We start from the raw sequence: 23,362 nt of genomic DNA, 5'->3' as shown, positions 1-23,362 counted from the left end.
GATAAAAATAAAAAAATAAAAAATAAATTAATTTGATCAGAGTACTTTAACAGGTCATCTAAACTAATTGACTTAATTATAATTAAATAATTATATAAATAATTAGTTTATTTTTCAAGTATTTATTAAAATAAATATTAAGAAATATCATATAATTATAAAAATAGAAGAATTGTGTACAATTAAAAAATACTATTGATTTGAGAAAAAATGAATATAAAATAAAAAATCAAAAATAACATTTGATTGAAGATTTTAAAAATATGTATATTAGTGCACATCATAATAAGTGTAAACTTGGTCTGGAAGCAAGGCTATAGAATAGAATGATAGATAACAGCCTTGAGAGGGGACAAAGTGCACTGCAGCAATAGCGTAAGCGTCTCGGTTCCATCAGTGAACTTGCAGAGGTGCACCCTTGCACCATGGACCCGCACGGGTCTGCAAGCAGTTCACTTTGAACTGATCGATTTTTACTAGGTTTGACCCTCAATGACCGATTCACCCAATTTCTAGAATGATGAATATAAGCACAATTAGGATTCCGGAAGAGTTATACATTTGTATATTGATAAGACCATTCACTATTTCTTGAAGTTCGATCTGTCCCCCAGATGAACCATAGAGCCAAGAGAAACCATGAACCAGATTAAAAAAACTTGCCCCATCCATGAGTAAATATTTCGTAGTAGCCTCATCATATCTAGGTCTGGTCCTGACAGAAAATCGAACAGAACAGACTGTTGATTTTTTGTCAAACTGGCCGGTTCAATCCAATCATCGACGATCAACAACCTTACTAAGTTAGCATTGATGTTTCTTCTATTGTGATGATCACGATTGTATAGATTGGTTGGAACTTTTTTCTCGTAGTAACAAAGATATGGATATCGTATTAACTAACAACAGCACTTCAAAAGGATTTATAAAACACCCCTAAAATGCAACTTCAGTCCAAAACAAGAGTCACAAAAGCACATACAACCCTAGCAGAGTAAAATTATTACAACGCTAAAACAATCTGTCGGCGAGGATTATGCCTTGGCTTTCGAAGTCTGAAGGGACTGAATTCTCTGTTGCAATTTTAGTATCTACAACAAGATGGCAAATGAAGAAAAATATGCAATCAATCATTATTTAGAATCCATATAACATCAAGTGAGCAATAACAAATCAATCCAAGCATGTTCACACACAAATAAAACACAATTTATTGTCCGTCCTCTTAAGTAGCAATGAATGATCACATCCAGAAAATAATCCTCAAGCATTATTCATTTTAGTTTATTTCTCACTAAGCCTCCCAATTCAAAGTAACAGGGTTGGAACTCCCACTGGATAAGGTGGATGAATCACCAAATATTATTTTGTTAACTACTAGAATCTCTTATTCTTTTCGCAAAAGATCATTTTACATATAATAAATAATTGAAATTTTTATCATTCCTTATAAAAGAACGGGAATAGTCATGTAAGAGAGTAATCCCTGAATAATAAAACAATATCAGACACACTAGTCTCGGAACTCTGAGGACTGAGAAATTTAAACTACCAATACAGTGTTTAAAAGTGTTGGTTACACAAGTCCTTGAGACAAAACATTGTTATTTTGAAATACTATTTCAGAGTTTCTAAGTTCTCAACAACTAATGTAGTTGTTGCTGTATTAATCAAGGGCAATTTTAAGGGGTTTAAATAAATGTAACTTTATGATCTTGAGATGGAGGCTACGCAACTTATCTGAGTTAAGTATCACAATCCAAGTGCAATAAAAGAAACCATAAGGAAGATGAAACTAGAACTACACAAATAAGCATGGAAGAGCTAGTACAAACCGCATCTTTCTTGCTATTCTGCTTCTCTTCCAAATCTTGAACAGTTGCATCGAGACGCTTCCTGTCAAGCAGAGACCATTTAACACTTATATTTCACAAAAGTAATGTTATAAAATGCCTAACTTAGATAACCCAATCGAAATATTTACAAAGTGAAAATGATGAAGAAAACACGCGGCAAGCCATAAACAATAAAGCAGCATCACAAATGAAGTTGATGGAGGAAGCAGAGAGAATAGATATTGGCAGATATCAGATATGGCAGGCTTTGGTATCGATAAACTTTTACAACAAAATTTCACCACTTACTCTCGCTCAGCTAAATAAAATAATAAATTGAACAGCATTTCAAAGAATTCTTGTTTCACTTCCGAACTTGCTAAAAGTGATAAATGGTGTTTACATGGAAAATTTTCAGTTTAGCAATAGAATTATACATCGGTTGGACACCATATTTTGGATATCTTTGATCGATGAGTGAATTTGCACAGACACATATCTGGTATGGTAGTTGTTGTACATTGGTATTTAGTTGCCCAACATTTTGGTTTCCACTTTCCAGTTTTCACAATCAAATGCTATTGGCAGATATCAACCAATAACTGCAATGTATTGTTGATACGAGTTAGTTATACAACTAAGTTGATTATGTAACTAGCTAGTGAGTTCCTTAAATAATAAACTTGATGGATAGCTAACTTGTATCTCCAAATACAATTAACAAACGCTATAAAAACACAGTCCAATCCAATCTTTTTATTGCAACGCAAACAATAGGAATAGACATGAGAAAAAATTAAAGAGAGAAGAATCTTACAATTCAGCAGTGATGTATTCGATTCTCTTGCGGACATTGGAGTTGGCCTCAGCCAAATCTTGCTTAACCAGCACTGGACCAATCAGCTTGTAAACATTTGCATTTTCGTTCAATAAATCCAATTCCTTAATTAACAAAACAAACAAACATAAAGTTAGAAAAGAAATGAAAAATATAGTATCTGAGGTAATTGGGAATAGGAATGGATTAGGGATAGGTTATACCTTAAGGACCAATTCGTTCTCTCCAAGTTGGACAGTGTACTTCTTTCTAACTTGGTGATTCTTTGCAATATCTGAAATTGGAAGAATATTAATATATCAAAAACCAAAGAGACGGGGATACAAAGGAATAACGAATGAATACCCTTTTGAAGCTTGGAGAGATCATTGGTTTTGTTCTCTAATTCGCGTTGAAGATCTCGCACCGCACTGCTCAACGAACTCATTCTCAACTCTCTAGTATTTCAAAATTAAAATATTTGGTCATAAGAACTAACATAACAAACAATTACATTTCTCATGGAGGCAGAGACTAGTGCATTGTTTTTTTATTACTATCAAGGGTTTTCTGACCTGGATGGAGGAGGTGGCAGATGACGGCAAGCAACGCTGTAATAGAGATATCAACAGAGCTCGGAGAGATGGCGTGAGATCTTGACGGCGACAAGAAGGTCAGAGAGATTCAGGTATGCCTTAAGGCTTCAGGCAGGTGCAGTATGAAGAAGTACAAGAAAACATAGTTATCAGAAACCGGTAATTGACCAGGTCATACGACTGGGTTCTCGGATCACTGGTTCAACCAGTGGGTTACTAATTTACTCGGTTGACTCGGTCATAATTAAATAAAAATATAAAATTATAAAAATAAAATTAAAATCAAAAGTTAAAACTTCAAATATATGTCTTCATAAATATATTAATAACAATCAAATATCAATTTTTAGACGTAACAAATGATGCAAAAAAAATAAAATAAACTAGTCAATAGTACAAAATACTTTCTCAATTTAAAGAACAAGAAAAAACAAAAGGTAACACAATCAGTAAATCAAATTCAAGAGGTGATCTAAAAGTCGATATCTATATCTTCATAAATCAAGTTTGAAGCTTGACCAACATTTCCTTCATTTTGATTTGCATCTATATCTACATTTGTGTATCTTTCACAAATCAATACCAAAAATAATTCATAATAATACAAACAGAAAGTGTGGGACAACAATTTAACTAAACAATTGCAGAGAGCATAAACATCATTTCAACAATAAATTCAACTATAGTTACGGCCGAGGGACCAGATGCGGTTCTGTTACGGCCTGGCCCAGAGTCCCTGCGGGTCGACCCGACCCGGACGCCACCCGAACCGGACACATGCCCCGCAACGACCCGGACACGCGTCCAGGACAGCTCATGCACAGCTATGGGATAACCTCCCTGGAAACATGGACCTGTCCTCATCGGGCCCACCTCTGACAAATATATAAAGGGGAGGCTTGCTCTCCTCCAAAGGTACGTCACATACTTTATCACCCTATCCGCCTGCACACCTTACTGACAAGAGCGTCTGAGTGTCTTTGCAGGTGGCACCCCCCTCTCACGCGAAGTACTCGGGACCTCGCATACCGCTGACTGGTAGTCTGTGACTTGACGAGCCCCTACCATCCTCCTGGATCATAACCCGAACCGTTCAGCAACCGATCTACCGAACATTGGCGCCGTCTGTGGGGACTCGTCCATGGACTTCGTGCTACTCGAAACGGAGGCGAGCCGCGAGGCCGTACCTGGAGGCGACGCCGCCGGGACGGGAACCCAACAACATCCGAGATCCCCCTCTGAGGGACGCAACCCAGGCGCACGAGAGACGCCCCTTCGGGGGGACTGGCGACAAACACGCCAGGATAATGCAAGAGCTACGCCATAGAATGCAAGACTTAGAGCGCCGGTTAGCAGACAGAGAACGCGACCAGCGCACCCCAGAACAGAGTCACTCCCGTTCTCGCTCTAAGAGCCGCTCCCGGCGCACGCCTAGCCCCCAGGGCGAGTCAGAAAGCACTAGAGAGAGAGGACGCGCGAGAAGGCGTCATGACCCCGTCATTTACGCCAGGCGCGAAGGGCGGCGTACCACGAACTGAGGGGACGAAGACGCCCGTCGGGAGAACAACGAAGGGAGAACGAACACCCGGGGACACGTGATAATAGGGGCCACCCCATTCCACCGCTCCATACTCGAGGTCCGGCTGCCAAAGCATTTTGACAAGTCGACGGACATGAGGTACGATGGAACGCAGGACCCCCTGGAGCATCTAACGGCCTTCAAGGCCAGGATGAACTTAGAAGGAGTAGGAGATGAGGTAAGATGTCGCACTTTCCCGGTCACTCTGGCGGGGCCTGCAATACGGTGGTTCAATAACCTCCCGCAGGGCTTGGTGACCCAATTCTCCGACATCAGCCATGCCTTCCTGGCTCAATTCACAACCAGGATCGCAAAAGCCAAGCACCCGATCAATCTGCTAGGGGTGACCCAAAGAGCCGGGGAGCCGACCCGAAAATACTTGGACCGTTTCAACGATGAGTGCTTGAAAATTGACGGTTTGACGGACTCAGTGGCGAGTTTATGCTTGACGAATGGGCTCCTGAATGAGGACTTCAGGAAGCACCTTACTACAAAGCCAGTCTGGACAATGCAGGAGATCCAGTGCGTGGCTAAGGAGTATATCAACGACGAGGAAGTAAGCCGGGTCGTGGCTGCCAATAAACGGCAGCCCGCCTACAACCAAGCCCGGCACTACGAAGGCAGAGAGAAACCAAGGGAACACGCCAGGGACGGTGGCCCAAGCAAAGCCTCGAAGCCATTCCCCCGAGTCGGAAAATTCACCAATTACACCCCCTCACGGCACCGATCACGGAAGTCTACCAACAGATAGCAGAGAAGGGGATACTGACGAAACCCCGACCTTTGAAGGGCAGGACGGAGGGAGACAAGAGCCTCTGGGACTACGAGATACCGATCTGGCGACCCACCAGCACGGTGTAGTAGGATTGGGAGACCACTTCATCAAGCCGGTTGGAATCATCTCGCTCCCGACCTCCGTGGGGCAAGGGCAAAGGCGAAGGACTGTGATGGCCGATTTTGTAATCTTACGAGATTCCACAGCTTACAACATTATCTTGGGGAGGAAAACCATCAACGACCTGGGGGCTGCCATTAGTACGAAGCTGCTCGTGATGAAGTTTGTTGCTGATGACGGATCCGTAGGATCCATTAGAGGAGACTTGGAAACGGCGGTCGCCTGCGACCACGCCAGCCTCTCTCTCAGGAAAAAATCCAAAGAAGCTTCAGGAGTTTTCCTCGCCGACCTGGACGCCAGGATAGAAGATAAGCCCAGACCTGAGCCAGAAGGGGATTTGGAAAAATTCAGGGTTGGTGATGGGGACGAGAAGTTCACGTTTATAAATAGAAACCTTCCCCATGAATTAAAGGAGCCTCTGATGGAGATGATCAGAGCCAATGCCGACCTCTTCGCTTGGACGCTAGCCGACATGCCAGGGATAGATCCCCAGCTCATGTCACTCCATCTGGCCGTCAAACCAGAAGCCAGGCCAGTGGCCCAGAGGAAGAGAAAGATGTCACAAGAAAGGGCAGAGAAGGTGGCCAGGAAGGCGGCCAGCCTCTTTGAAGCAAGGTTCATCCGAGAATTGGACTACTCGACCTGGCTGTCGAACGTAGTTTTGGTGAAGAAACACAATGGGAGGTGGAGAATGTGTGTAGACTACTCTGATCTCAATAAGTCATGTCCTAAGGACTGCTACCCCCTGCCCAACATTGACGCACTCGTCGACGCAGCGGCGGGGTACCGGTATCTGAGCTTCATGGACGCCTATTCTGGGTACAACCAGATACCGATGCACCGACCCGACGAGGAAAAAACGGCGTTCATAACGCCAGGAGGGACCTATTGCTACAAAGTAATGCCATTTGGTCTGAAAAATGCTGGCGCCACATACCAGAGATTGATGAACAAGATATTCAGTGAGCTTATAGGCAAGACAGTGGAAGTCTACGTGGACGACATTCTCGCCAAAACCACACGACCAGACGATCTCCTGAGCGACCTGGGAGGCGTATTTGCATCCCTCCAGCAACACGGCATGAGGCTTAACCCGCTCAAATGTGCCTTTGCCATGGAGGCCGAAAAGTTCCTGGGATTCATGATCACCCAAAGAGGAGTAGAAGCCAACCCCGAGAAGTGCCAAGCGATTCTCTAGATGAAGAGCCCGGGTTGTATCAAAGATGTCCAATGATTGGCGGGGAGACTGACTCCTCGGCGCATCGGTAGCAAAAGCCCTACCCTTCTTCAATCTGATGAAAAAGGGAATAGCATTCGAATGGACCCCGGCGTGCGAGGAGGCATTCAACCACTTCAAGGAGATCCTAGCAGCCCCTCCGGTGCTCGGGAAGCCCAGGGCCGGAGAACCACTCTACCTCTACCTGGCAGTAACAGAGGAAGCGCTTGCAGCGGTGCTTGTAAAAGAAGAAGGGAAAGCTCAGCAGCCGGTCTACTTTGTGAGTAGGGCTCTACAAGGAGCCGAGCTGAGGTACAACAAACTGGAAAAACTGGCGTTGACACTCCTAACTTCCTCCCGAAGGTTAAGGCAATACTTCCAGGGTCACCGTATAGTCGTGAGGACGGACCAGGCAATTCGCCAAGTACTCCAAAAACCTGATTTGGCTGGTAGGATGATGACCTGGGCCATCGAGCTCTCCCAGTATGACTTGCAGTATGAGCCCCGGCACGTAATCAAGGCCCAGGCAATGGCAGACTTTTTGGTTGAGGTCACGGGTGATCCCCCCGAGGAAATGGGCACACGGTGGAGGCTCCACGTGGACGGGGCCTCCAACCAAACGTCCGGGGGAGCCGGGGTCATCTTAGAAAGCCCGGCAGGAGTCATCTACGAGCAATCGACCAAGTTCGAGTTCCCTGTATCGAACAATCAGGCGGAATATGAAGCTTTCCTAAGCGGACTAATACTAGCTCGGGAAGTCGGGGCAACGAAGGTCGAAGTATGCAGTGACTCACAGGTCGTCACCTCGCAAGTAAACGGAAGCTACCAAGCCTGGGACCCCCTCCTGCAAAAATACTTGGAAAAGGTTAAAGAAATGACAAGTCAGTTCCAAGAGGTCACGGTCCAACACGTCCCAAGAGAAAGGAACACACGGGCGGACCTCCTGTCCAAACTAGCGAGCACGAAGCCAGGAGCGGGTAACCGGTCTCTCATCCAGGGCATGGTGAAGGAGCCAACGGTCGCCCTCCATCTGACGGAGTCAAGCCCCTCGTGGTTGGACCCCATCATAAACTTTCTGGAATTCGGCAAATTGCTTGACGATGAGAAGGCGGCCAAAACATTGAGAAGGGAGGCGGCCAGATATACAATCATACAAAGGCAACTGTTCAGAAAGGGGCTCAGCCAGCCCCTATTGAAGTGCTTGCACCCCGACCAGACGGACTACGTACTTAGAGAAGTCCACGAAGGATGTTGCGGCCACCATATCGGGGGCAAAGCTCATCCGAGCTGGATACTACTGGCCATCAATGATGAAGGACTCCAGGGAATTCGTTAGAAAGTGCGTAAAATGTCAACAAAACGCCAACTTCCACAAGGCGCCGGCCTCCGAGTTGAGCCTTCCAACGACTATACGACCTTTCGCTCAATGGGGAATCGACCTTCTAGGACCCTTCCCGGTTGGCCCAGGACAGGTCAAATACCTCATAGTGGCCATCGATTACTACACCAAATGGATAGAGGCTGAGCCGTTGGCCAGCATATCTTCCTCTAATTGCAGGAAGTTCATGTGGAGACAGGTGATAACACGGTTCGGCATCCCAGAGGTCGTCATCTCGGATAATGGAACACAATTCACTGACAAGAAATTCACGGAGTTCCTCACCGGCCTAGGGGTAAAGCAAAAATTTTCCTCAGTGGAACACCCCCAGACAAACGGACAAGTGGAGTCCGCAAACAAGGTCATCTTACTCAGCCTCAAGAAACGCCTAGACAACAAGAAAGGTGCATGGGCCGACGAGCTCGCTTCGGTCCTATGGTCCTACCGAACGACCGAGCAAAGCGCTACGGGGGAGACCCCTTTCCGCCTAACGTACGGGGTCGACGCCGTGATACCCGTCGAAATCGGTGAACCGAGCCCGCGGCTACTGCTCACAGGTGTGGACGAAGCGGTAGAAAAGGACCTGGTAGAGGAGACACGGGAGATGGCCCATTTGTCAGAAACAGCGTTGAAGCAAAGAATAGCCCTACGATACAACGCTAAAGTCCTCAGGAGGGATTTTGGGGAAAGAGACCTCGTTCTGCGACGCAACGACGTCGGTCTGCCGACCCCCGAGGAAGGAAAGCTGGCGGCAAATTGGGAAGGTCCCTACAGAATTAGAGAAGTGCTTGGCAAGGGTGCCTACAAGCTCGAGAGACTTGACGGCAAAGAAATTCCTAGAACATGGAATGCAGGTAACCTGAGAAGGTTCTACTCCTGACATGGGTAAGCCGATCAGTAGGCCTAACGGACTTATGCATGCTTGTTCTGTTCACATGTTAATTTTTAATCACTTTCTAGCTATTTACTCTTATTGAATACTCACCATATTAACAAGCTTGCCTAGCTGACAATTAATTCTCACTTGTCAAAATATTCTCCTACTTATCTGTTACTTCCCAATACGTGCTTCACACAATTGCGTCCTAAAACGGCAGCCCGGGACTGATCACCCCGAGAGCCAGGCGGACCATTGCCATAATTAACACGGCGACAACACGACCAAACCGGTCCGAATCGTTACCAACGTAAAAACGACAAACGGGTACAAGCAATAAGCCCACCACAAAAAAGGCGGTAACAAAAATAATACGACGAGCAAGGCGAAAGATAGTAACGGCCACTCGGCCAAACGGCTAACCTAACATAAATGTTACGGAGGCGAAAGATAGTAACGGCCAATCGGCCAAACGGCTAACCTAACATAAATGTTACGGAGTATCAAATTACAAAACACGTAACAAACGTTCAACAAATCCACATCAAAATGTTTAAAGTTATAAGAAGTCACTTCCTGGGCATGTCGACAATCTTGCCGTCTTGGATCATTTTGAAGACCCCAATAGCCGAGGTGTCAAAGTCTGGTGCCACGATCTTCACCTGAGCCTTCAGAGCGTCCTCAGTCATAGAAATCGCATTCTTCCCTTGCTCTTTGGTCGCTTTCAGCTTCTTCCTAAGCCCCTCGACCTCGACCCTATCGGCTTTAGCCGACGACACAGCTTGGTCCCGCTCCTTTTCCAAGGCTACCACACGCCCCTGGGCGGTGTTCAGCTGGCTCTCCAAGGTCATCTCTCGCTCAGCTAAACGGGCCACCGTCTCGTCAGAAGCCTTTAACTTCTCCTCGGCAGATGTCGTCTTTTCCTCGGATGCCCTGAGCTTCTCCCCCATCTCAGACAACTGACTCTGAAGCAGCTCAACCTGCGCCTTGAAGTCATTGTTTGCTTTGACAGAAGACTCGAGCTTCCTCCAGAGGGCCTGTATTCTCGACAACTCGAACTCAGCCTTTCGAGCTATCACGGCCCCCCGGAGCAAAGTCCGGTACATCCATCTCGCCTGCCCGGCTAGGTCGGTCCCGTGGAAATGCTCCTCTATCCCAGGGATCAGCTGCGAGTCAATAAAAGTTGTGGCATCGAAATTCCTCTCCATGATGGTAAGAGCCCCCTCCGGGCTCGAAGACGCCCTCCGCCTCTTAGGGGTGTGAATGAGTTCCACATCGTTATCTACCTGAGGAGCAGAGGGCGAATGCCCGCCAACGATGACCTCGGGAGGGGGAGAAACTTGCGCCCCCTCTGGGTTCACACCGGACATATCGGTATCCTGGGGAGGGGGCTCAGTCTGGTCCTCCTTCTCCCCAGAAGGTCCAACCGACTTCCCGGCATCTTTCTCCTCAGCTTTCTCGTCGTCACTTTCTGAAAAGAAGGTCTTCATCAGGTTCTCGAGACCCGTCACCGTAGCAGACATTTCCACTGCAACAAACAAACACATCAGCCGTTAGATCGTGTAAAGCAAACAATAATAAACAACACAAAAATAGAAAACAAGACGACTCACGGATATAGCTCCTGGCTGCCTCCCGTTCACCCATAAGGAGATGAGGATTTACAGGGTTCTTTTCAAAAATAGCAAATAGCACATCGGCTATTTGCTTATCTACCGAGGACATCCTCTTATATGTCACCTTAATAAAAGAATTTGACCCCGCCCCAAAGCTCCAGTAAGTGGGGATGAGGCGCTCCCCCTTCAAGGATAATCAAAAGGGATGGCGACCTCTAACGGGACGGACTTTGAAAAACTTATCTTTAAACCCATGGTAGGAGTCTTCGAACAGACCAAATATTCTCCTACCCTGGGCTGACCGGAAAGAAAGGAACCCTTTCCTCGCCTTCCCTTGTTTGGAAGGGTTGGTAAGGTTGAAGAAGAAAAGGAAGACATCCACCGACACCGGCAGCTCGAGATACTCGCAAACCATCTCAAAACAGCGGATGGAAGCCCAACTGTTCGGATGGAGCTGTGACGGAGACACGGATATCCGATTCAAGAGCGACATCTGGAATTCGAAAAATGGAATGCGAACCCCAACCTGGGTGAACATGGATTTATAAAACCAAATCCAGTCGGCAATTTGGGGAGAATGAAGATTGACCTCGTACAGCTGCTCATGGGGGGCAGGCACGAAGGTCTCATAATTGGCCTCTTCGTCTGTTCCCCCGCACAAGTACCCGGCCTGCCGGAACTCCGTCAACTCCGCCAGATCCATCTGGTTTGGCGAATCCTTTACATCTGAGGTTACCCAAGCGTACGGATCATAGCTCGCCGCGGAAGGGGAAGCCCGGGAGATGACACGAGGCATACCTACAGCGGGGTATCATTCCGTTAGTCTACGAGATCGGGAGCCCGGAAAATACCCAGAAGCTATAATTCGTCCTACTGAACAGTTAAAATCAAGCATGAACCAAGCAACCCACCTAAAAATCTACCCTGGAATGGTACCCCTGCCCTAATACTCTACCTATCATCAGAAAGCCATGTAGCAACATAGCAGCAAAAATGGCGAAGCAAACACATACAACAAGCATGCAAGAACAAAACAGAAAAGAGAAGGATTCTAGAAATACCTGAATTAGTCGAAGAAACTTGAAAGTGGTTGGAGAAGCACAAAGACGCTCGAACAAGTGGTTGAAGAGGCACAAAAACGCTTGAAGCGGAGGAAATTTGGATATCAGGGAGAAAAGAAAATGGGAATAGCAAAAGTAGAAACAAAAGAAATAAGAAACTGTTTAAAAACCGCTGCACGAAGCGCGAAAAGGCCAGGGGTAAAATGGTCTTTGCACGTAGGATTTTAGTGACCCATTATGAGCATTCAATGCTCAGCGCGAAGAACGAAGTGACGAAACGGTCGCCTTGGCAACCAAGAGACACGCGCGCAGGGGGCACGTCATTCCCACGAACAACCGATCCGACGACAACACATAAACGAGGAAATCACGCGCCCTCGATGTCTCCCACAAACATCACCCGAACCGGACACATGCCCCGCAACGACCCGGACACGCGTCCAGGACAGCTCATGCACAGCTATGGGATAACCTCCCTGGAAACATGGGCCTGTCCTCATCGGGCCCACCTCTGACAGATATATAAAGGGGAGGCTTGCTCTCCTCCAAAGGTACGTCACATACTTTATCACCCTATCCGCCTGCACACCTTACTGACAAGAGCGTCGGAGTGTCTTTGCAGGTGGTACCCCCCCTCTCACGCGAAGTACTCGGGACCTCGCATACCGCTAACTTGTAGTATGTGACTTGACGAGCCCCTACCATCCTCCTAGATCATAACCCGAACCGTTCAGCAACCGATCTACTGAACAGGTTCTGTCTGCTTCTGCCGCCGTCGAAGCGAGCGCAGGGAAGGGAGGGCTTGAGCTGACGAGAGTTTGACAGACCGGAGACGAGAGGTGAGAGACCGGAGATGAGACGAGCTGACGAGAGCTTGAGCTCGTGGGAGGGAGTGACGAAAAACTGATAAAAGGAGTCGAGAGAGGAGATAGCGTTGGGGGCTGGGGTGATCTTCAGCAATTAGGGCTTCAGAGAGGGAAAGGGGGAAAAAGTGGGCACCTGAAAGGCTGAAACGACCCCGTTTCAGTATTGAAAAATAAATAAATAAATAAATACGACCTGGACTGGATTAAATTAACCGGCCGGGTTACCAGATTTAATAAAAATCTGTCAGGTCAAATCGAATTTTACTGGGTCTATAATACACAGCCGATTTAACGAGTAACTCGGTTTGGTTAGGTGACCGGATTTTTAGTCAAACCAGTCGAATCGAGCCGAATTTGATAACAATGCAAAAAAATGTGGAACAGGAGTGGAGCGTAAACCTATCCGGCTAACCTTCATTTCCTCTCTCAATCGGACTGGGTCAACTGAGTCATAAGTCATGACATTCATAAAAATAATCAATTTATCAATTTGGATTGGTTAAGTATTTACATTCTATATCAATGTCGCATAACTATTAAGGAAAAAGATGAGGGAGAGAGAGAGAGAGAGAGAGAGAGAGAGAGAGAGAGAGAGAGAGAGAGAGAGAGAGAGAGAGAGAGAGCGTGGATGAGAGAGCGTGGGTGGGAAACACAGAGAGGAGTAAACATAGAACACAAGACAGAGATCCAAGGATTTGGAATCGAGAAGAATACCGAAGGCTTGAGAGAGAGTCTTTCTCAATCTTCGTGGATAACCTTCCTGAAGACATATCGAAGAGAGAACTGTTTCAACTGTTCAACTGGACGGGACGTATAAATGATATATATTTATCACGAAAACAAAAAAGTGATCAATATATATATATATATATATATTTGCGTTCATACGTTACACGACGAAAGGAGGAACATTGAAGGCTATAAGGGAAATGAATCGATTAAGGTTGAGAGGGAAAGTGGTTTTTGTGGGGGGAAGCAAAGTACAGGAGAATGTCGGGTACAAATGAGATGAAGCTAACTCAGAGAAAAGCAGATGTTCAAAACACTACTGGCCGACCACAACGCAAGGAGGTTCAGGTAGAGACGCGGATGAATACAATAGAACAAAGAAAAGAGAAAAATACCTAGATCCACATGGAAACAGATGGACAAAAAAGGTGGAAGTAGCTGTGGCAAAGAAAAATTTGGACTGGTTACAAAGAAGCCTCGTGGGAGGGACAACAAGTGCTATGAATTTTAACTCGCTAAAAGATCAGATTGCGAAAAAGTTACTCAAGTACGAGAATTGGGCGCATACAAAGCTTTACTGACCTTTGATAGTGTGTTAAGCGCTGAAGAGACATACACTTTTAAAATGAATAGCCTTCTACAATTTTTTCGTAGTGTGTGGAGATGGGAAGAATCGGAAGGAAGTAAAACTAGAAGAGTGTGGTTAAAATGCTTTGGAGTGCCACTGCATGCCTAGTCCGTGGAAACGTTCAAAACCATACGAAGTCAATGGGGTGAAGTAGTTGGGTGCGATGCGATGACGGAATCATGCAATCACTTTAGTGTTGGACGAGTGCAAATTGATACCTGTATTATGGAAGTAATAAACGAATGGATTCATATCACAATAGGCATCAGCGGATTCGATGTATTGGTGAAAGAGGTGGGGGCGCGAAACATATGGAATAGATTGTAAGTTGGATAATAATGATGATGGTGATACAAGCTGCGACCAACGAAGGACAAGTGCTGCGTGTAACTCTACAGGTGCGACTGTCAGATCGGCGGAGCGAACAACTCTTCCGGAATGCGTAGACCAGGCGACAGAACCGCTAACGGTGGTGACGCGGGATGGTGAAGAAGCAAAGGACAGGATGGTAATTCCAGAAAGTATTTTGAACGAGTGGATTAATGAAAATTTAAAACAGAATCATCTTAATTTTGTAACATACAAATCAAATAATGATGATAATGAAGGGAGTGCTGATTTGGTGGGAGAAGCCATTATGAGTAATGAAGAAGATTCAGATAAAACTATATCATGGACTTTGGGCAATTTGAATTGTGGGCTGTAAGGGGAGGCCAAAAAGGGGAGAATAATAAACACTAACATTAGGAGAACAGGGCCCGAAACTGTTAGTACTCCTCATATGGGCTTCACGTTGCTGCCAAGCCCAAGTCATTCAGTTGGAGCAAAGTTGGAGGGCGCTGGATCAGGGCAGCTGGGGGTGGTCATCCGGGTCGGGTGGAGTGCGATCCCCTAAGGGAAAGCCGACCCGGTCATAGCGCAAAAACAATGCGCAATGCGCTTAGAGATGGAGGCGAGGCAGCTTCCCTTGCGGCACGAGCACGGCAAATGGGAGAAGGGCGAGGGCTGATCCGTGGGTGTCATGGCATCGAGGTCCGTGGGGTGGTGGAGAAAGGTGGGTCTGTGATAGAGACATCAATGAATGGCAGATGCGACGGTGCTGGAGGAAGGAAGGCCTTTAGGGAGTGAGGTGGCTAAAAACAATGGGGTTCCGGCGGATGCTGTCGTAGGTAAAAATGGTGGTGTTGGGGAGCATAGTAAGGACGGAAATTTTGGGGATATCGACAGGGAAAATGGTTTAGAAGAGGAGATGAACGCTGTAAGTGAAGCCGAAGATAGAAGCTGGCCAAATAAGGATTTCGAGGTTGATGATGCTGGATATGGACATGGCAGATCGACTGTATGTAGGAGGATATTGGTGCAGGATGGGGAGGAAATCAGAGATACTCAAAGGGGAAAACACGGATATGAAAATGATGAGGAAATTGGTGACGACCAGAGTTCAACCTTGGAGGAGCAAATGCTGGAAAACAGGAGAGCGTGGGAACTCGCAGTGGAATCTGGTGCAGTGTTGTACAACGAAGAAGAAGATATCATGGCTATTTTTCAAGCTCAAAATGAAGAAATTGCTCAGGAAAAAGGCAGGCAAAACAAAAAGCGAAAGCAAGACGTTGCAGACCTAAGAATAAAAATAAGGTGTGTAACAATCTTTTAAAATGATCTTTAGTTCGTGGAATGTTAGGAGATTGAGTGGGGATGGAAAATTAAGAATGATTAAGGACCTAAAGCAAAGATTTATATTGAATATGTTAGGTTTGATTGAGACTAAAAGGCATATAGTGACGAAGTTTCATGTAGCTAGAATTTAGGGGTGTGAGAGTGCTGGGTGGGAATTTGTTGAAGCTGAGGATGCATCTGGTGGATTATTGTTAATATGGGATGAAATGATTTTTAAAATGAGTAATTGTTATAAAGGAGAGAGGTAGTTGTGTGTGGAAGGGGCTATATTAAAGAATAGCTTTAACTGTGCTTTTTTACTAGTTTATGGTGCTCATACTAGAGATGAGAAATTTGTTGTGTGGGAAGAATTGAGCTATACAGCTGGCTTATGCCAGCTTCCTTGTTGTTTCATGGGAGACTTTAATGAGATTGTTCAGGTAGAGGAAAGAAAAGGTGCTGCTAGTTTAACAGTATCTACTGAAGAATTCAAGAATTGGATACAGGATATGCATCTGGTGGACTTACCTCTTAATGACCGGAAGTTTACTTGGTTCAGAGGTCTTTCATGTAGTCGGATTGATAGAGTTCTGCTTAGTCTGGAATGGGTTGAGCAGTTTCCAGAGATTCGCTTGAGATGATGACCAAGGGGTCTGTCAGATCATTGCCCGATGATAATGGAAGATACAAGGTTGAGATGTGGACCAAGACCGTTTCAGAGCCTTGACTCATGGTTTACACACACAGATTTTCTAACAATGGTGAAAGAGTAATGGAGGGGGTTAGGGGAGATACAGTTCACAGATAAATTGAAGGCCTTAACGATTCCACTGGGGAGATGGCACAGAGACAACTTTGGCGACATGGATAAGAATATTATGATGTTGGAGGAAGAGATCAAGAAGATCGATGACATGGTTACCAATGGGGTATATGATGGAACGATGGAGACAAGGAGGAAGGCGTTAGTGACTTGTTGTCAAAAGTGGTATGTGAGGAAAGAATTGCATTGAAAACAGATGCTACGATCCCGTCTCGCGAAGGACATGGACAAAAACACCAGGTACTTCCACAACATAGCTTCAACAAGAAGGAGGAATAACATGATTGATGCATTAGTAATTGATGGAAGGTTAGTAAGAAATCAAGCAAGAATAAAAGTAGCTATCAGAGAGTTTTACAAGAAGTTATATCATCAAGAGGAGTTTCCTTTGGTGGGTTTTCGGGATGGACTGGTAGATAGGATAGCTAAGGAGGACGTTGTGGCTTTAGAAGTGCTACCGTCGGTTGAGGAGATCAGAGGTGCAGTGTGGGATTGTGAATCATTGAGGGCGCCTGTAAGCGATAGGTACAACATGAATTTCATCAAGAAGTGATGGGATGAGGTTGGGGCTGAGTTCACGGCAGCTGTGCAGGGGTTCTTTTAGACTTCTAGGTTACCAACAAATTCTAATATCACATATCACATGGGTTGCATTAGCGCCAAAGTTCATTGGAGCTAAGGAGATTAAGGACCTTCGACCAACTAGTATGATGGGCTGTGTGTATAAGGTGATTTCTAAGGTATTGGTTAGGAGGATGAGATCAGTCATGTCAGGCCTGGTTGGAGAGACCCAGAGTGCATTTGTTAAGGGTCAAAAAATACAAGATGGGGCTCTTATTGCATGTGAAATTGTACACTGGCTTAAAATGAGAAAAAAGAAAGTGGTAATAATTAAACTGGACTTTCAAAAGGCTTACGGCAGGGTCAAGTGGAGCTTTATGGATATTGTTTTACAGAAGATGGGATTTGGGCGAAAGTGGAGGGTGTGGGTTATGGAGTGTATAGACACTACTTCTATGTCGGTGTTGATAAACGGTTCACCAACAAAGCCATTCAATATGGAAAGATGCCTGAGACAAGGTGACCCCCTATCCCTATTCTTGTTTGTACTCGTTGTTAATGTCCTACATAGAATGATTGGAGAGGCAGTTAGAAACGCCTGAATAGCCCCTTTATTTATTGGGAGAGATAATATAGAATTGTCGCATCTTCAGTTTGCCGATGACACTGTGTTGTTCTGTCCGCTGGAGGAGGAGTCTATTAAGAATTACAAGAGACTCTTACGATGCTTCGAGTTGATATCGGGGTTAAGTATCAATTTTGACAAATCCAACCTGATCCCAATCAATTGTGAGCAACAGTGGATTCGAAGTATGTGTAGCTTATTGGGGTGTAAGGAAGCTACTCTTCCAGTCAGATACCTTGGAATTCCTTTAGGAGCTAATCCGAGACTGGTCAAGACGTGGAAGCCAATTATAGACAAAGTGGAAGAGAAGCTCAGCTTGTGAAAATCGAAGATTCTCAACAAAGCGGGGAAGTTGGTGCTCATCAAAGCAATATTAAATAGCCTGCCGGTTTATTATCTGGCTCTACCTACTAGAGGGGGTCCATGGAAGGATATTTGCCAAATACAGATCAAGGAGCAACATATAAGAGAGAAGATGATAATTGGCTTGTCCATAGAGGTTGGTGATGGCAGAAGAACTCGTTTTTGGGAAGATAACTGGCTAAGTTGTGGTTCTCTTAAGGATAGGTTTTCAAGGATCTTCTCAGTTTCAATTCAAAAAGGCTCTGTCATAGGGGTTTGTGGGTTCTGGGATGGGTTAGAGTGGATATAGAACTTCCAATGGAGGTGAGAGCTATTCCAATGGGAGTTGGAACTTGTGAATCAATTACATGAGACTTTGAGGCCGGTCAAACTAGCCTTTGACAAAGAGGATATAGTTATCTAGAATTTTAACAGGCAAGATGTTTTTTCTACTAACTCTTTTGTGCAGGTGTTACAGGAAGAAACGCTTCCGGATGACGTAACAAGCTATAGTTTCACTAAAACTATTTATAAAGGATTGGTCCCTCCAAGAGTAGAGCTGCTTGCCTGGTTTATCTTGATAGGCAGGGTGAATACAAAGGAAAGGCTGTGTCGACTTGGAATTTTTTATCAGAATGATAATTTGTGTGTATTATATAATAAGGATATAGAATATATTCACCACTTGTTTCTTGGCTGTAAATTTACTTGGCAGGTGTGGTGTGCTTGACTATGTGATTTTGGTAGACAATGGTCCTGTCCGGGTACATTAAAGGAATACTTTTAAAGTTGGACAGGTGCTACAATGAGGAAGGAGGAGCGCAAGAAGTGGTTCATCAGCTTTTTCGCAGTTGTTTGGAACGTTTGGTTGGAAATGAACAAAAGGTTGTTTCAGAATACTAAAGTAGGTGCTGAGGAAATCTTCAACAGGTCTCTATGTAATTACAATATGTGTTGTTTTTTTATTTGGTTTTCTATTTCTTTTGCTCCACTTTGATGTTGAGCTTCTTTGGTTTCAAAAAAAAATATTTACATTCTATTTTATACATGCAGCAAAATACCGGAATAACAAAAAAAAAATACATAAATATGAAAATAAATTCACAAATAAGATCAAATTCGTAACAAAATCCCTAGAAAACAAAATTTGCAATTAAACTGTAACAAATGTTTTGGTTAATTCGCTAAACAATCCTCATGAGAAATGAGAATCAGTTTTAATTTAATTGCAAAAATTGACACAATTTATTCTCAATCATTTTCACTTCTGCTAGCAAAAATGCCTGATAAAAAAAATAAAAAATGGTTAAAGTAATGCGCCGACACCGAGTCTGACTGCCACTAATCCCGCGTTACCGTCATCGCTAGTTGGCTATTAACTCCCGAATGGCTGCCAAACAAACGCATTAATTAACACACTCAGACTCAAGCCGCGATTCTTCTAAATTCGCAAGCGCTGATGGTGAACTCTCCAACCAAACGAAACATGTGTTTCGTTTTCTCTTTCAGAGTCTTAGCCTCTGCTATTTCCCTTGCTCTCTGCATTTTCTTCACTACTCACCACCACCACCACCACAACACAATCGTAAGCTTCATTTATTTTAACACTCTCTCTTTTTTTTTTCTCTATTTTCCTTGTAATTTTAAACCAACGGATTTGTTCTAGTTCTTTTTTGTGATTATGTTACTGGTTTTATGCTCCTCCTTCGCGACATTCAACCGAAAGTTGGATCTTGTTACATGAGTTCAAGTGGAAGCAACGATTTGACTCTAGCTGTATTCTGTATTAGTTCTTAGTTGGTGTGCTATTTTCTCGGGAAACTAACAGAAATTGAGTGGAGATGTTACTAAAAGGGGAGATTTTTTCTTCTTTTGCAATCTTTCTTTTAACTTTTGGGAGGTGAAATTGACTTGAGATGTGTAAGGCAGCTAAGGCAGAACCAGATTCCTTTGTTGGTTGGATATTTCTCGAGAAACAGATGGAAAATCCAAGTGAAAAGAAAATGCCACTAAATAGGGGAAATTTTTTAGAAATAAATCCTTTGGTTTCCAATTTGTCTGGTAAATGAAAAGAGATCTTTAACTAATCTGATGACTTGATTATGAACTAGGGTTCTGATGGAGTTTCTCATGGATTTGAATCCGTACGGAGATCCATTCTAGCTCTGAAAACAGATCCACTGAAGCCTCGGTTGGACCACATCAAGAAGCAAGCCGAGGATCACCGCATGCTTGCATTGATGTATGCATCCTATGCAAGGAAGCTCAAGCTTGAGAGCTCCAAGGTTGTTAGAGTTTTCGCCGAACTCTCAAGGGACTTCTCGGATCTAGTGAACAAACCGCAATACACTGCCCTCTTCAGCTCTGATGGCGCAATTGATGAATCAGTGCTTCGCCAATTGGAAAACGAAGTGAAGGAGCGGATTAAGACTGCTCGCCAAGTAATTGGCGAAGCCAAAGAGTCATTTGATAATCAGCTCAAGATTCAGAAGTTGAAGGACACAATTTTCTCCGTGAATGAGCAGTTGACCAAGGCAAAGAAGCAAGGAGCCTTCTCCAGCTTGATTGCAGCTAAGTCAATCCCGAAGAGCTTGCACTGTATCTCAATGAGGTTGATGGAGGAGAGGATTGCACATCCAGAGAAGTATTCTGATGAGGGGAAGCCTACTGCTCCAGAACTCGAAGATCCTAAACTTTATCACTATGCCATATTCTCGGACAACGTCGTTGCAGCATCTGTGGTGGTCAATTCAGCCACAAAGAATGCAAAGGAACCGTGGAAGCATGTATTTCATGTTATGACCGATAAGATGAATCTTGGAGCGATGCAAGTGATGTTTAAGCTGAAGAATTACAATGGGGCGCATATCGAGGTTAAGGCAGTTGAAGACTACAAGTTCCTGAATTCATCATATGTGCCGGTGCTTCGACAGCTGGAGTCTGCTAACCTGCAGAAATTTTACTTTGAAAACAAGCTTGAGAATGCCACAAAGGACACAACAAATATGAAGTTCAGGAATCCGAAGTATTTGTCTATACTAAACCACTTGAGATTCTACTTGCCAGAGATGTATTCGAAGCTCCATAGGATTCTGTTTTTGGATGATGACATAGTGGTTCAGAAGGACCTTACCGGGTTATGGAAGATTGATATGGATGGCAAGGTGAATGGAGCTGTAGAAACATGTTTTGGGTCATTCTATAGATATGCACAGTACATGAATTTCTCACACCCATTGATTAAAGCGAAATTCAATCCGAAGGCTTGTGCATGGGCGTATGGAATGAATTTCTTTGATTTGGATGCTTGGAGAAGGGAAAAGTGCACAGAAGAGTACCATTATTGGCAGAATCTGGTAAGACTATGAGATTATTTGTTACTTTGACTATGCCATAACTGTTTAAAACAATTGCATTCTTAAATCTCAAATCTAATGAAGTATTACTACATGTGATCCCATGTCTTGGAATATTATTTAATGTGCCAGAGGTTGCATCTTCAGAAGCTAGGATACATTAATATTTTGTTTTTAATCTTTCTGCATTAGAATCATGCCTTACAAGATTCTTTACCATATTTAAGTTGGTCTATGCTGATGTTGCTGCAGAATGAGAACCGGACATTATGGAAACTAGGGACATTACCTCTGGGTCTTATCACATTCTACTCGACCACAAAGCCACTAGAGAAATCATGGCATGTTCTTGGGCTTGGTTATAACCCAAGCATCAGCATGGAAGAGATCAAGAATGCAGCAGTGGTGCACTTCAATGGTAACATGAAACCATGGCTTGACATTGCTATGAATCAGTTTAAGCCACTTTGGTCAAAGTTTGTTGATTATGAGTTAGAGTTTGTTCAAGCCTGCAATTTTGGTCTCTAAATTTGGTTAGGATGGCTTCTTCGACAAAGAGCTCTTAATCTGCTTATTAGTTTTTATGAATTATGATGCCCTAATGCTTATATTATACAGTTAGTTAAAGGAATTCCTTGGTGGGGCTGGAAAATCCATGCCCCTTTCCAAGAAGAAATATTGTTACTTAAAGGATGTTGATTCTGAAGTAAATGAATGTTGTAGCTTACAATTGGCCTTGAAATGTTTTTCCTCAAAGTGAGAAATATCACATTTGTCACCTTATAGGCATTGTATTCATTAATTTCTAGAATAATGTGAAAATGTTATATTAACGTGTTTAGTTGAGTAATCATTCGTCAATCATTTGTAAATGTATAACAGTATAAGTTGATACTTTCTATTTGGTAAACATACTTCCTTTCTTCGGCATTAAAAGACATGGTGATCTTGAGAGCTCTTGTGGAAAGCTTTTTAGAGTTGATTTATGCTCTCTAAAACATAGAAGATTAATATAACTTTTTACTAAAGGAACTTTCTTTTGCTGGAGTTCAAAGCATACTATATCTCGTGTTTTCTTTTCATAAAATATTTGGTTCAAATTCAACCAAATATTTGTTACAGTTCAACCAAACCAAAATTAGTGAAAGTGCCACTGCCCCAACCGAAAAAATTTCTAGGCAAAATTGTGGCGGTCAGCCATATACTACAAATCACCAATTCAACACAAGATATATGGTAGTTGATTTGATAATTAACTTTTCGTGTATTCATGATATTTTTTTACTAACATATATGCCCCTTATGTTTTGGTCTCAAGGGTTAGTGTTAAGCAATAGATATTTTGTAACAAGTATGATCTGTCATCTGTGCAAATAATAATGAGAATATCATTTTTTATATACTCCTGATCTTAATTTTTTATTAACTCATCGCATTATTTCATCCCTAAAAGTAAGGAAATAACTTCTCTACCAAAAGAAATTGCTCCACCATTTCTTCTTTTTTCTTTTCTCTTACCCGTTTCACACCCATAATCTTCTTCGTCCCTTCTTTCTTCTTTTTTTCTCTTTTCTTATCCTAATTTTCTTGTTTAAAACTTTATTTTTTTCCCGTAAAAAAATCAGTAAAATTACTAATGGAGAATCTAACCCAAAGAAAAAATAGGAGACATTTTTCTGTTCTCAATTTTAGAAATTATTAAAAAATATGTAAACTTTTGTCTCTACTCCCTACAACAAAAAATAGAATAACGGTGAGACAGCTACGCAGTACCACTAGTAATAGTATAATAAATGGTGAATTCTATATGCAATCTCATTAGATACGGACATATACACATGCACACGAGTTCAAACGCACATGTAGATTTAAGATTAAACGGCATTTGTTGATTTAAGTTTAACCA

General features: G+C 43.6%; 3 protein-coding genes across 3 annotated transcripts; 2 read left to right on the top strand and 1 right to left on the bottom strand.

Annotated features, from left to right (window-relative positions):
* Positions 1-246: 246 nt before the first annotated feature.
* Positions 247-3,506, bottom strand: LOC112784719 (prefoldin subunit 6). Its single transcript, XM_025828021.2, has 6 exons — positions 3,228-3,506; positions 3,019-3,110; positions 2,877-2,947; positions 2,653-2,777; positions 1,836-1,896; positions 247-1,091 (listed from the first exon to the last, which is right to left on the bottom strand). Exons 2-6 carry the CDS (start codon positions 3,098-3,100, stop codon positions 1,035-1,037), a joined length of 396 nt encoding a protein of 131 aa, XP_025683806.1. The 5' UTR covers positions 3,101-3,110; positions 3,228-3,506; the 3' UTR covers positions 247-1,034.
* Positions 3,507-5,774: 2,268 nt separating this feature from the next.
* LOC140183206 (uncharacterized) lies at positions 5,775-6,814 on the top strand. The gene is made up of 2 exons (XM_072231230.1): positions 5,775-6,511; positions 6,697-6,814. Exons 1-2 carry the CDS (start codon positions 5,775-5,777, stop codon positions 6,812-6,814), a joined length of 855 nt encoding a protein of 284 aa, XP_072087331.1.
* Positions 6,815-19,404: 12,590 nt separating this feature from the next.
* LOC112782480 (galacturonosyltransferase 8) lies at positions 19,405-22,198 on the top strand. The gene is made up of 3 exons (XM_025824873.3): positions 19,405-19,685; positions 20,212-21,456; positions 21,709-22,198. Exons 1-3 carry the CDS (start codon positions 19,560-19,562, stop codon positions 21,982-21,984), a joined length of 1,647 nt encoding a protein of 548 aa, XP_025680658.1. The 5' UTR covers positions 19,405-19,559; the 3' UTR covers positions 21,985-22,198.
* Positions 22,199-23,362: the final 1,164 nt, after the last annotated feature.

Source organism: Arachis hypogaea, chromosome 20, assembly GCF_003086295.3.
Source record: "Arachis hypogaea cultivar Tifrunner chromosome 20, arahy.Tifrunner.gnm2.J5K5, whole genome shotgun sequence".
NCBI classification, from domain to species: Eukaryota; Viridiplantae; Streptophyta; class Magnoliopsida; order Fabales; family Fabaceae; genus Arachis; species Arachis hypogaea.
This window is presented reverse-complemented; position numbering and strand designations above follow the sequence as displayed.